At 37.7% G+C, this 12,241-nt stretch overlaps 2 protein-coding genes across 2 annotated transcripts in view; one reads left to right on the top strand and one right to left on the bottom strand.

The window, feature by feature from the left end:
- The window catches only part of TMED8 (transmembrane p24 trafficking protein family member 8), a 39,487-nt gene that overhangs the window by 23,061 nt on the left and 4,185 nt on the right, over nt 1-12,241 (bottom strand). The gene's annotated exons all lie outside the window — the stretch shown is intronic.
- Nucleotides 6,224-6,611, top strand: LOC113270292 (60S ribosomal protein L37-like). Its single transcript, XM_044391304.1, has one exon. The coding sequence runs from the start codon at nt 6,250-6,252 to the stop codon at nt 6,541-6,543; it is 294 nt and encodes a 97-aa protein (XP_044247239.1). The 5' UTR covers nt 6,224-6,249; the 3' UTR covers nt 6,544-6,611.

Genomic DNA, 12,241 nt, shown 5'->3' with positions numbered 1-12,241 from the left:
AGGGCATTGAAAAAGGGCACTGCAGGCAGAGAGGATTAAATGAGCAAAAGCAAATACACAAAAAAGCACCATGGCATATCTATAGAAGACTGATGAAAAAATTAATGAAGACAAAAAAATGGAATGACATCCCATGTTCACACAGTTAAAATGTCCATATTAGAGGTGTCTGCGTGGCTTAATCGGTGGTTAAGCGGCTGCCTTCAGCTCAGGTCATGATCCCAGGGTCCTGGAATGGAGCCCCACGTAAGCTCTCTGCTCAACAGGGAGTCTGCTTCTCTCTTTGCCCCTCCCCTTCTCCCTGTTCATGCTCTGTCTCTCCCTCCCCTTCTTTCAAATAAATAAATAAAATCTTCAAAAAAAAAGAAAGTTGAACAAAACTGGAGATATCATACTTCCCTGTTTCAAAATATATTACAAAGCTACAGAAATTAAGAGAGTATGGCATAAAGACACGTATAGATCAATGAAACAGAGTAAGAGTCTCGAAATCAATCTATACATATATGGTCAACTGATCTTCAAAAAGGGTGCCAACAATACACAACCGGGAAAGGACAGTCTCTTCAACAAATTGTGTTGGAAAAACTGGATACCCACATGCAAAGGAATGAAACTGGACCCTTATCTCACACCATACAAAAATCAACTCAAAATGGATTAAAAACGTGAGGCCTAGGGGCGCCTGGGTGGCACAGCGGTTAAGCGTCTGCCTTCGGCTCAGGGCGTGATCCCGGCATTATGGGATCGAGCCCCACATCAGGCTCCTCTGCTAGGAGCCTGCTTCTTCCTCTCCCACTCCCCCTGCTTGTGTTCCCTCTCTCGCTGGCTGTCTCTATCTCTGTCAAATAAATAAACAAAATCTTAAAAAAAAAAAAAAAAAAAACATGAGGCCTAAACTATAAAACTCCTAGAAGAAAACATAGGGGAAAATCTTCATGACATTGGTCTCATGACAAAGCTTCATAATTTTATGGATATGACACTAAAGCACAAGTAACAAAAGCCAAAAGAGATAAGTGGGACTACATCAAACAGAAAAGCTTCTGCATAGCAAAGGAAACAATCGACAGAGTGAAAAGACAACATATGAAGTGAGAAAAAATCTTTGCCAACCATATACCTGAAAAAAGGTTAATTTCCTAAATAAATTTAAAACTCCCACAACTCAATAGCATAACAATCCAATAACCCGATGTAAAACTGGGCTTAAGACTTGGGGCTCCTGGGTGGCTTAGTCGGTTAAGCAACTGCCTTCAGCTCAGGTCATGATCCTAGGGTCCTGGGATCAAGCCCCGCATCAGGCTCCTTCCTTGGCAGGAAGCCTGCTTCTCCCTCTCCCTCTGCTGCTCCCCCTGCTTGTGTGCTCTCTCTCTCTGTCAAATAAATACATTAAAATCTTTAAAAAAGTAAATAAAAATGAGCTTAACACTGGAATATACATTTCTCCAAAGAAGATATCCAAATGGCCAACAAGAATAGGAAAAGATGTTCAACATTACCAATCATCAGGAAATGCAAATCAAAACCACAAAAATGGGATATCATCTTACACTGGTAGGATGGCTATTATCAAAACAATAACAACAACAACAGACAAGTATTGCAGAGGATGTGCAGAAACTGGAACCCTTGCACTTACAAGAGAATGTGAAATGGTATAGCCACTATGGAAAACAGTATAAAGATTCCTCAAAAAATTAAAAATAGAATTATTATATCATCTACCAATCCCATTTCCAGGTATTTATCCAAAAGAATTTAAATCAGGATCTCAAAGAGATATTAGCACTCCAATGCTTCAGTGCAGCACTAGTCACAATAGCCAAGATGTGATAACAACCTAACTGTCCAATGACAGATGAATGGATTAAAAAAAAAAAGTGGTAGATACATACAATGGAATACTATAATATTTTTTAAGAGAAGGAAATCCTGCAACATGTGGTAACATGCATGAACCTTGAGAACATTATGAAATGTTCTAAATGAAATAAGCCAGCCACAGAAGGACAGATGTTGCACAATTCCACTTGTGGAGGTATCGAAAATCTGAGAGTACAATGATGTTTGTCAGGCCCTGTGGGGAGAGGAAAATGGGGAGTTGCTAATCATCGGGTGTAAAGTCTAAATTACATAGGCTGAATACGTTCTAGAGATCTCCTGTATAATATTGTGCCAATAATTAACAATACTGTATTGTACACAAAAAAATAAAAGGAAATACTTAGAAACACTTCACAGAAATAAAAAAATAAACATTAGTAAAACAAAACGCCAAGGCTGTTCAGTGTGTATAGCAAGTTCAATGTGTGCAGAGACCTGAGCCAAGAGACACATGTCCCATCAATTTAACTCAATACCGAACGAATTCCTAACAAGCGCCTGGCCCCACACTAGATACTGGAGATGATGCACGAAAGCAGACAGAGTTCTGGCCTCATGAAGCTTTCGTCTAGCAGGGAAGACTGAGAAGGACCTTTATCCCCCAGATGACCAAGAATTTTCGGCTTAAATTTAAGCTAGGAAATGACATGGTCAAATTTGTATTTTTTGGTAGGATTCTATAGCAGCTGATGGTAAGATGGATCTTACCCGATCTGATAGGAGGCCTTGGCAAAGTTCACATGAGAAATAATGAGGATCTAGTAAGTGATAACAGAGACAGAGTAGAGAGAACTCAATAAGAAAATCATTAGGTGGTCAAGTTTGTTTTTAGGATGCCTGTGCTGGCCGTGTTTATTTCCTTACTAAATGGTCACAAACCATCTGTGACATATTCTAGAACTTTGCTGAGAAGCTGCATCAAGTTTAATGGTCTACAGATTCTGGATTCTAATCTCTTTTCCTCTTTGGGTAATTGATACATAGGTTCATTTCTAGTCCCTGACAGTCCTCAAAGATAGCACTGAACTTGCTACACACAATTACAATTGCCGGTTCTTTCAGGACCCTGGATGTAGCAGTCACCTGTGGATCTTGAGGCTTTCACATACTCAACCTTCTCCTGGAGGGGACTGACTTTGTAAACAGTACACAATGGAAGTCAGAATGGAAGATCCTTCTTTTTCTAAACCCGGGAAGTTAGGGACCAGGCACATGACCTAAAATATTCCCACCAAGAACTGGAAATAGCGGGGCGCCTAGGTGGCGCAGTCGTTAAGCTTCTGCCTTTGGCTCAGGGTGTGATCCCAGCGTTCTGGGATCAAGCCCCACATCAGGCTTCTCCGCTAGGAGCCTGCTTCTTCCTCTCCCACTCCCCCTGCTTGTGTTCTATCTCTCGCTGGCTATCTCTGTCAAATAAATAAATAAAATCTTTAAAAAAAAAAAAAAGAACTGGAAATAGCAGTGGCACAACGGAGGGAGAGAATTCATCTAGCGGTAGCCAAACAGCCCTCACCAAATTGTTCTTGCTGCTTAGCCTCTAGACCAGCCTATTCCCCAGCCTTCCAACAATGTGGTGAGCCTCCTATATTCTTCCAGTCATCCATTTTCTGCTCAAAGCAGCCAAAATTAGTTTCTATTGCTTGTAATCAAGAACTCTTGATTAGAGAGTTCTAACTCTTGATTAGAGTTCTAAGACCTAGATAGCATTTGCTTGGATCCAAAAATCTGAACTTGAAGTAGTCAGATATCCTATCTTCATTCTGATCATCTTCATTATTATAGCCAACACCTAGTTATCCTTAGTGATCCTTACTATATGTCAGTTACTTTCTGAGCATTTTGTAGTCATCATCTTTTTGATTCCTCACTGAATCTCACTCAATTGCATAACCATTGAAGTTGATACTACAGTTACTTCCTTTTTATCATTCAAGAAATTGAGGCTCAGCAAAACCAAGTAACTTGCCCAAGATGACCAGCAAATAGGAACAGAAGTGATGTGAGTTCAGCCAGTCCAAGTTCAAAGCTAGCACTCTTAATAACTATATTATACACTGATTCCTTTTCAAATCTATATTGTGAAATATAACACACCTACAGAAAAGTACACAAAAATGTGCAGCTCAATAAATTATCAAAAGCAAACACCTATATTAACTACTACCTAGGCCGAGACACAGATCATTCCTAGCACTTTACAAGCCCCATTCATGACCCTCCCAATCATTACTTGCTCCTTTCCTCCATAACCGTCGTCCTAACTTAGGGTCAAGTTTTGTCCTTGTTTTTCTTTATAGTTGGGCCATTTAAATATGCATTCCTAAATAGTGTTACTTTATTCTGCCTGAACTCTATTAAAGAGAAATAATGCAGAACATTTCAAGACTAGCTTCTTTCACTTGGCATTATGTTTGAAAGACTCAAGTATGTTGTTGTAGGTAAGTTTATTCATTTTCAGGGCTATATAATATTCCATGAATATACCATAACTTATCAATATACCATTGATGAATTTAGGTTCTTTCTAGTTTTTGACTATTATGAATGATGCTATAAATATTTTTGTTCCTGTATCTTGGTACACATGCACATGCATTAATTTTGTATATAAACCTAGGAATGGAATGGTTGAGTCATAGAAATATGCACAATAAACCTTGGTAGAAAATGCCAAATTATTTTCCAAAGGAGTTGTACCAAATGTGCACTCCTGCTGGTACCGAGAAACACTCCTATCACTCTGTACCCTCTCCGATACTTAGTCATATTAATAATTTGGCCCATTCTGATTGGTGTATGATCATTTAGTTTGCATATCACTGATGACTTATCATGTTTCTTGACCATTTGGAAACCCTCTTTTATAAAGTGCCTGTTTAAGTCTCTTGCCTATTTTACTGTTGGAGTGTCTTTTAATCGATTGTTTACTGAAATATTTTCCTTTGTAGTTCTCAACTAGCTGGGAATTCCACTGTACCACTGCTGATGTCATCTGTGAGGTCATGAGGGTGGCGGCCCTCAATATCACAGCCCAGTCTGGCAGTCCCTAGGATCTCTTTAATGGTTCCAGAGAGTTCTCTAACTAAAAATAGGTGCCCCATCTGTCCAGCAACATCAACAATCTCATCAAAACTGATATTTTCATCATACCTAATGTTTTTCTGCTTCTTTCTATATCTTGGCAGTTCCTTGAGGGTTTTGATAATGAGGGCTGAGGCAGAAAGTACCACCTCAATCTGGACCTGTCTGTCCTGAAGGGTTATTTTCACTGTAATCCTCAGGCCCTTCCAATTACCAGTTGCTTTGGCTAGGTCATCATCAAACTTTTTGGAAGAAAGACTCAGGTGGCCAATCTCGGGCGCCTGGGCAGACAGTGCACCAACTTCCCCACTGGTGCACCTCAGGTATATGACTTTGATTTCAGTGGGGTTCAATTTAGGCAGCAAGGTGCAGGCAGCTGGTGTCAGATGAACCTGGGTTAAGGGCAGCCAAAGAAAGTTGCACCTTGGCCAACTCCAAGCCAAAAGCTGCAAGCTGGATTGTCTTTTTATTACTTATAGGAGTTCTAAATACAAACCTTTCATTAATTACATGTGTTACAAATAACTGCTTCTACCCTGTGACTTACCTTTTCACTCTTTTAATGGTGTCCTCTGGTGATGCAAAGTTCTTCATTTTAATGTAGTCAAAATTTATCACTCTTTTCCTTTTTAGCCCTTCGTGTGTCCTGTTTGAGATGTCTTCCCCTACACTGAGGTCAGTATATTCTCCTATATTATCTTTTAGGAGCTTATTGTATTGCCTTTCACGGGGTGGTATCCAATCCAACTAGAATTGATTTTTTATGTATGTGGTGTGTGAAGTAAGGATCAAGTTTCTTTTCTTTCCCTCCTTTCCTTTCTCTTAGGATATTCAATAGTCCCAGCAATATTTACCATTCTTTCCTCACTGCTCTACAGTACAAACTTAATTGCAAATCAAAGATTTTGTTTCTAGGATTTTATTCTATTCCTAGGGCCTATTAGACTATTCCATAAAAGCTTTAGAATAAATCGTGATACCTAATTGAGCAAATCTTTCCATCTTGTTGTTCTTATTCACTCAAGTATTTTTATATATGCTATTTATGGCTTTTCATTCCTCCCTATATTTTTGAGAACTAGCTTGTCAAATTTCCATGCAAAAACCCCACCAAAACCCTGATGGGATTTTTACTGGGATTATTTTATTTATATAACAAGTTGGAGAGAACTGACATCTTTACAATATTGAGTCTTTCAACCTAAGAATATGATACATCTTTCCATTTACTTATTCTTTCATTTCTCTCAATAATTATAGGGTCTTGGCCACAGAAATAAGATGACAAAGGGGACATCATCCTTTGGAAAGTGTCACAATAAGACGTGCACATTGTGCCACCACTATGGCTCTAAGGCCTACCACCTTTGGAAGTCGACCTGTGGCAAATATAGCTATCCTGCCAACAGGAAGAGAAAGTATGACTGGAGTACCAAGGCTAAAAGACAAAATACCACTGGGGCTGGTCGAATGAGGCAGCTAAAAATTGCATACTCCAGATTCAGGCCTGGGTTCCATGAAGGAACATCACCTAAACCCAAGAGGGCAGCTGTTGCAGCACCCAGTTCTTCTTAAAGATTTCAACAATTCATCACACAATAAATGCTCTGGTTTTTTAAAAAAATAATAATAATGTTTTATAATCTTCTGCACAAAGGCTTTGCATATATTTTGTGAGACTTATTCCTAGGTATTTGAACTTCTTTACTCTATGGTAAATAATATTTTTATATATTTTTTAACTTCATTGCTGGTACAGGCACACTTCATTTTATTGTGCTTCACTCTGTTGCACTTTGCAAATATTGCCTTTTTGACAAATTGAAGGTTTGTGGCAACCCTGTGTCAGGCAAGTCTATCAGTACCATTTTTCCAACAGCATTTGCTCACTTCATGTCTGTGTCACATTTTGATAATTCTTGCAATATTTCAAACTTTTTCATTAAATTATATTTGTTATAGTGATCTATGATCAGTGAATACACCTCTGCTGAAAGCCCAGATAATGGTTAGCATTTTTTAGCAATATTTTTAAGGTATTATACTTTTTTTTGGACATACTGCTTTTGCACATTTAATAGACTACAACATAGTGTAAATATCACTTTTATATGCACTGAGAAACCAAAAAATTTCACTTCACTTGCTTTTTTGCAATATTTGCTTTATTGCAGTGGTTTAGAACTGAACCTGCAATATCTCTGAGGTAAGCTTGTATATATAAGCACAATGAAATTTTGCATATTGGCTCTGTACCCAGCAATCTGGCCAAACTTAGTTCTAATAATTGATCTGTAGATTCTTCTGGATTTTCCATGTATATAGTCATCATTTGCAAACAATAGATTTAACAGGATTCTTTTCTAATTTTCATATATTCTTTTTCTTGCCTGACTATATTAGCTAGAATATCCAATAAAATGATGAATAGTAAGCAGTAAGAGTTGGCTCCCTTGTCTTATTCCCAATCTCAAGAAGAAACCTTTCAAATCTCACAGTTAAGTTTGATGCTGCTTATAGGCTTTTTGTAGATATGTTTTTTCTAATTAAGGAAGTTTTCTTTTATTCCTACTTTGCTAAGAGTTTTAAATCATAAATGGAGGTTGAATTTTATCAAGTACTTTCTCTGCATCTATTAAACTGATCATTTTTATCCACTAATATACTAAAATGGTGATTTACATTGACTTTTAAAGAATGTTAAAACTAACTTGCATTCCTGAAAAAACCCCACTTGCACATATATATTCCTGGATTTAGTCTGCTAATATTCTGTTCATGACTTTTTGCATCTATGTTAATGAGTGAGATGAAAACGTGATTTTCCTTTCATCTGAGGTCATTGTGATTCTGCCTGAAGAATTTAGTTATTCCTTAAGTGCCAGTGTGCAGATGATAAATCCTGTTTTTGATTGCCTGAAAATGTCTTTATTTCACCTTCATTCTCAAAGACTATTTTCCTGAAAAAAAAAATTCTATACTGGTATTTCCTTCAGTATTCTAAAGATGATGTAGCTTCTACTGCCCTGTGCAGAAGTCAGCTTGTCAGTCCAATTAAAGGCAAACTGTAATTTTCTCTGGCTACTTTTCTCTTGACTTTGCTTTTATAGCAATTTTTTAAAGATTTTTTTTTTTTAAAGAGAGAGAGAGCGCACGAGTGTGAGCTGGAGGAGGCGCAGAGGAAGAGGAAGACAGTCTCAAGCAGACTGCCTGCTGAGAGCAGAGCCTGACACAGACAGGGCTCCATCTCACAACCCATGAGATCGTGACCTGAACTGAAACCACGAGTCAGACGCTTAACTGACTGGGCCACCCAGGCACCCAGGTTTTATAGCAGTTTTAACTTAACGTGTATCTACTGTAGATTTCACCATACTTATCCTGCTTGGGATACATGGGGCTTCTTAAATCTGTGCATTCCATTAGCTTTGGAAAATTCACAGCTATTATCTCATCAAACATTGCTTCTGTCCATTCTTGCTCTCCTCACGTTCTAGGACTCCAGTTATATAAAGGTTAGACCTTCTCACCATATCTTCTAGGTCTCTTACCTCTTTCCTGAATTTCCCATTGTTGCATGGATATTTTTACATATTTCCTTCTGACTTTTCTTCTGACCAGTTCACTATTCTGTCTTCAGACATAGTAACTTTTTGCTAAACCTATCAACTGAGTTCTACATCTTCATCTGTATGTTTTAATTATAGAATTTCTATTTGGTTCTATTTTTATAAATTTTAATTCTTTGCCAAAGTTCTCAAACTTGTCTTTTATCTTGAATATAATAAATATAATTATGTTTCAGTCTGTTGCCCCTTTGGATTGATTCATACTATTGTTTCTTTTGATTTTTGTTCTCTTCCAGGAATCTGGTCATTTATGAAATGTACCAGAAACTGTTCTCACAAAATTGTTTGTAGAAACAATCTGAAGCCTAATCTAAATAAGCCTCCAGAGGTTTGCCTTTGCTACTTCCACATACCTGGGGACACTAGCAGCCTGGGGGGCACCTTAACCCAATTTCATGAACTTAGATTTTTCTGAAACTGAGCTGCAGTCCCTGCAATGGCCTATTTCTAATTTCCCCTTACTTCCAGAACATGGCCTTTCATAGTCCCAACCTAGAGAAAAGGGGGTTCACCGGTGTTCCCCCTACCTGATTGGTTCTGAACATTAATCCTTGTTCCTTTAGTCCAGAGAGGCGCATTCGCAGCCTTGACAAGCTTCCTCACTCAAGAATCCAGCATATGCCATCAGAGAAGAAAGGAGCCCTCAAAATGGACTCTCATTGTTAGACTTCTATCTTAATATTTCTGCTCTCACATTGATTATAGCCTGGTAATTCATTATCTGGCTAGCTCTCCAGGATCTTCAAGCAAATATTCATATGCTGACAATTATTTTCTAATTGTCCCCAGTGGGAGAACTGATCTAATTACCTAGTCTGCCATTACTCAAAACAGAAACCAACATTGCCTCTTTACCTTTTTCAGTCTGAAAATACCTTACTGAATAAAATGGAGACAAAACAGAAATTTTAAGTCTGCCTTCTTTCTGTCATTGGCTGACAGTATCAGCTCATCTAAGTGGTGGTTCTATCCCCCTTTGATTTATCCTTAGGCAGAAATGAAATTAGCACAAAAATAATGAAAAACAGTAGTGGAGTTAAAGAATAACATAAAATTGATCCCTAGAGAGATTTACAACCTATATTTCATAAAAAATTCATCTGAGAGAAAAAAGTCCAGAAAGGGTTAGTTCCTGATGAGCAGAAAGGCAAAAGAGATGTACAGAATGTCTCTTACAAATAAGCATAGTGAAGAATCTCATGACACATTTGTGTTTTTTTCTGAATAGATAATATATCCGCGTTATTCAAAATTCAAAAAGCATAAAAGTATACAGTGAAAACTTCCACCCTTCTCAGTCCCCACCACCAAAAGCGACCAATATTATTAGGTTTTGTATAGTTTCCCAGAATTACTTTATGCACATTAAGTGTGTGTATGCATATATATTCTTTTTTATACAAATGAGTATATTAAACATACTTTTTTTCCCATTTATATCTCAGAGATCTTTCCATAACTATACGTAAAAAGTTTTCTCATTTTTTCTACAGCTGATTAATATTTCATTGGCTGGATATTCCGTAATTTATTTAACCAGTTCCGTATTGATGGATAGATATTTCTGTCCTTTCTTTTACCATTATAAACCATGCTATAATAACTTCGTGTCTGTGTCACTAAATAGGCTCAAGAATAAATCTAGAGGATAAATTCCTGGAAGGAATAGATCAATGAGAGCATATACTGTAATTTTCATGGATATTGACAAATTGCCCTCCACAGCATTTGTATTAATTTACACTGCTAACAGCAATGCATGAAAGTGCTTGTTCCTGCACACCCCTACCAGCAGAGTGAGACACCAAACTGCCCAGTGTATGTATCACTTCCACGTCCCTTAACAAAAATTAGGTTAAGCATTCTTCATCTGCTAGCAGCCACTTCTCCTAGCACCTTAACAGCTAAATGTAGGGGGAAAAGAGTGAAAAGAGAGAGTGCTCTTGATTTTTAAGGTTAAAGGTATATGCTAAATTATGTAAGAACTACTGGTAAAACAACTTGTAACTTGATTCAGAGAGGCAGGAAGAAAAGAAGAAAGAAATACTTAAGTTTATTTCCAGCAGTATCAAGTGTGGAAGATGCAGTCCTGTTGTAGAGAGAGAAAACCATCACAAACAGCTTGTTGGGGTTCCTAAATTTATTTAGTGACATTTAGACCACTATGAAGAAGAAAAAGCCCATTTTTCTATAGAGAGCTTTTACTATGTCAGCCAAATATAGGCCAATTCTACCAGTATTCCAAGAAGAGACCAGAGAAACCAGGACAAGTTTTGCAGCTTTAGATGGTATATGGGAAAATGTGGGGTTTTTAAAATTTTAATGGGTATGTATTTATTTTAACACGTATTAGGAAAAGCTGTTACATCAAAATAGTAATAGCACAAATATCATTTAGAATGAAACAAAATTTTAAATGTCAATTTAAAGAAAAATGGTAACCAAGTAATTTTGGAATATATTCTCTAACATGGCAAACACCAAGACGTGGTACCCACATGGCCAAATCTTAGAAACAATGAACGGAGAAAGGAAAATGGAAGCTCAGGAATAACTAAATTTTATAGATGACAGCCTCTCAAGCAAGGTGAAGAGGAAAGAAAAGAAACTTTCCTATAATGATTTATATTTGACAGTACTTAAAATACTAGTTTTCTTTCTATGTTACCAGAATACGGTCTCAGACATTCTGATCGTGCTACAGATTTAAATTTATTGTGTACTTCATACTTTCTCTACAAAGAGAAGCAAAAAACAGTTTTTTTCTAAAGCATTTGAATATCAGGTCAGAGTTCTTTAGAACAGGTCTCATAGGACTTCCCCTTCACTAAACAGGCTGCAAAGAGATAATTAGCCTGGCCTTTTAGATTCAAGGGCAGAGGAACCAAAAGCAGGTTATGTGGTTATAGACTCAAGAGGCTTAAACAAAAAGAAACTGGCTGAGTTTATATTCCAACCAAATCCCGAGATCACGTGATCCAATTTCTCACCAGTCCTTATGAGTGAAACCAGCTCCTCAGTGGTCATTCAGATTACAAACCTTGGTTTATACTGTCATGGAACGAATGATGACAGGGCTAACTGGCTATCTCAACACCACAAAAGCAGAACCATTATCAGAAAAAAAAAATTACCACAGGCAGACAAATTTATACCATTTTGATATAAAACTACAATAGAAAACCAAAAAACCATAAGGGCTCTTTGGCATAAATGTCCACTTTTTTGTTCCATCCACTATGATAGCCACCAATTTTTAAGTTTCAATTTAAATTGAAATAGCCATAATATGCAACATTTCCATCACTGCAGAAAGACTTATTGTACTGCTCTAGGACCTCCATAAGAATCATGACAAATTCACCCGACCCGTTTTTGGTCCTTAGCATCTAAGTGCCTTGATAGCTCTCAGGGTCATATACACCAAACTAATTTCTTTTTTTGTTTTTTCTTTTTTTTTTTTTTAAAGATTTTATTTATTCGACAGAGATAGAGACAGCCAGCGAGAGAGGGAACACAAGCAGGGGGAGTGGGAGAGGAAGAAGCAGGCTCTTGGTGGAGGAGCCTGATGTGGGGCTCGATCCCATAACGCCGGGATCGTGCCCTGAGCCGAAGGCAGACGCCCAACCGCTGTGCCACCCAGG

The sequence above is a fragment of the Ursus arctos genome, unplaced genomic scaffold (genome assembly GCF_023065955.2).
Source record: "Ursus arctos isolate Adak ecotype North America unplaced genomic scaffold, UrsArc2.0 scaffold_25, whole genome shotgun sequence".
NCBI lineage: Eukaryota > Metazoa > Chordata > Mammalia > Carnivora > Ursidae > Ursus > Ursus arctos.
The sequence above is the reverse complement of the archived record's forward strand: the minus strand, read 5'-3'. Positions and strand labels throughout refer to the sequence as shown.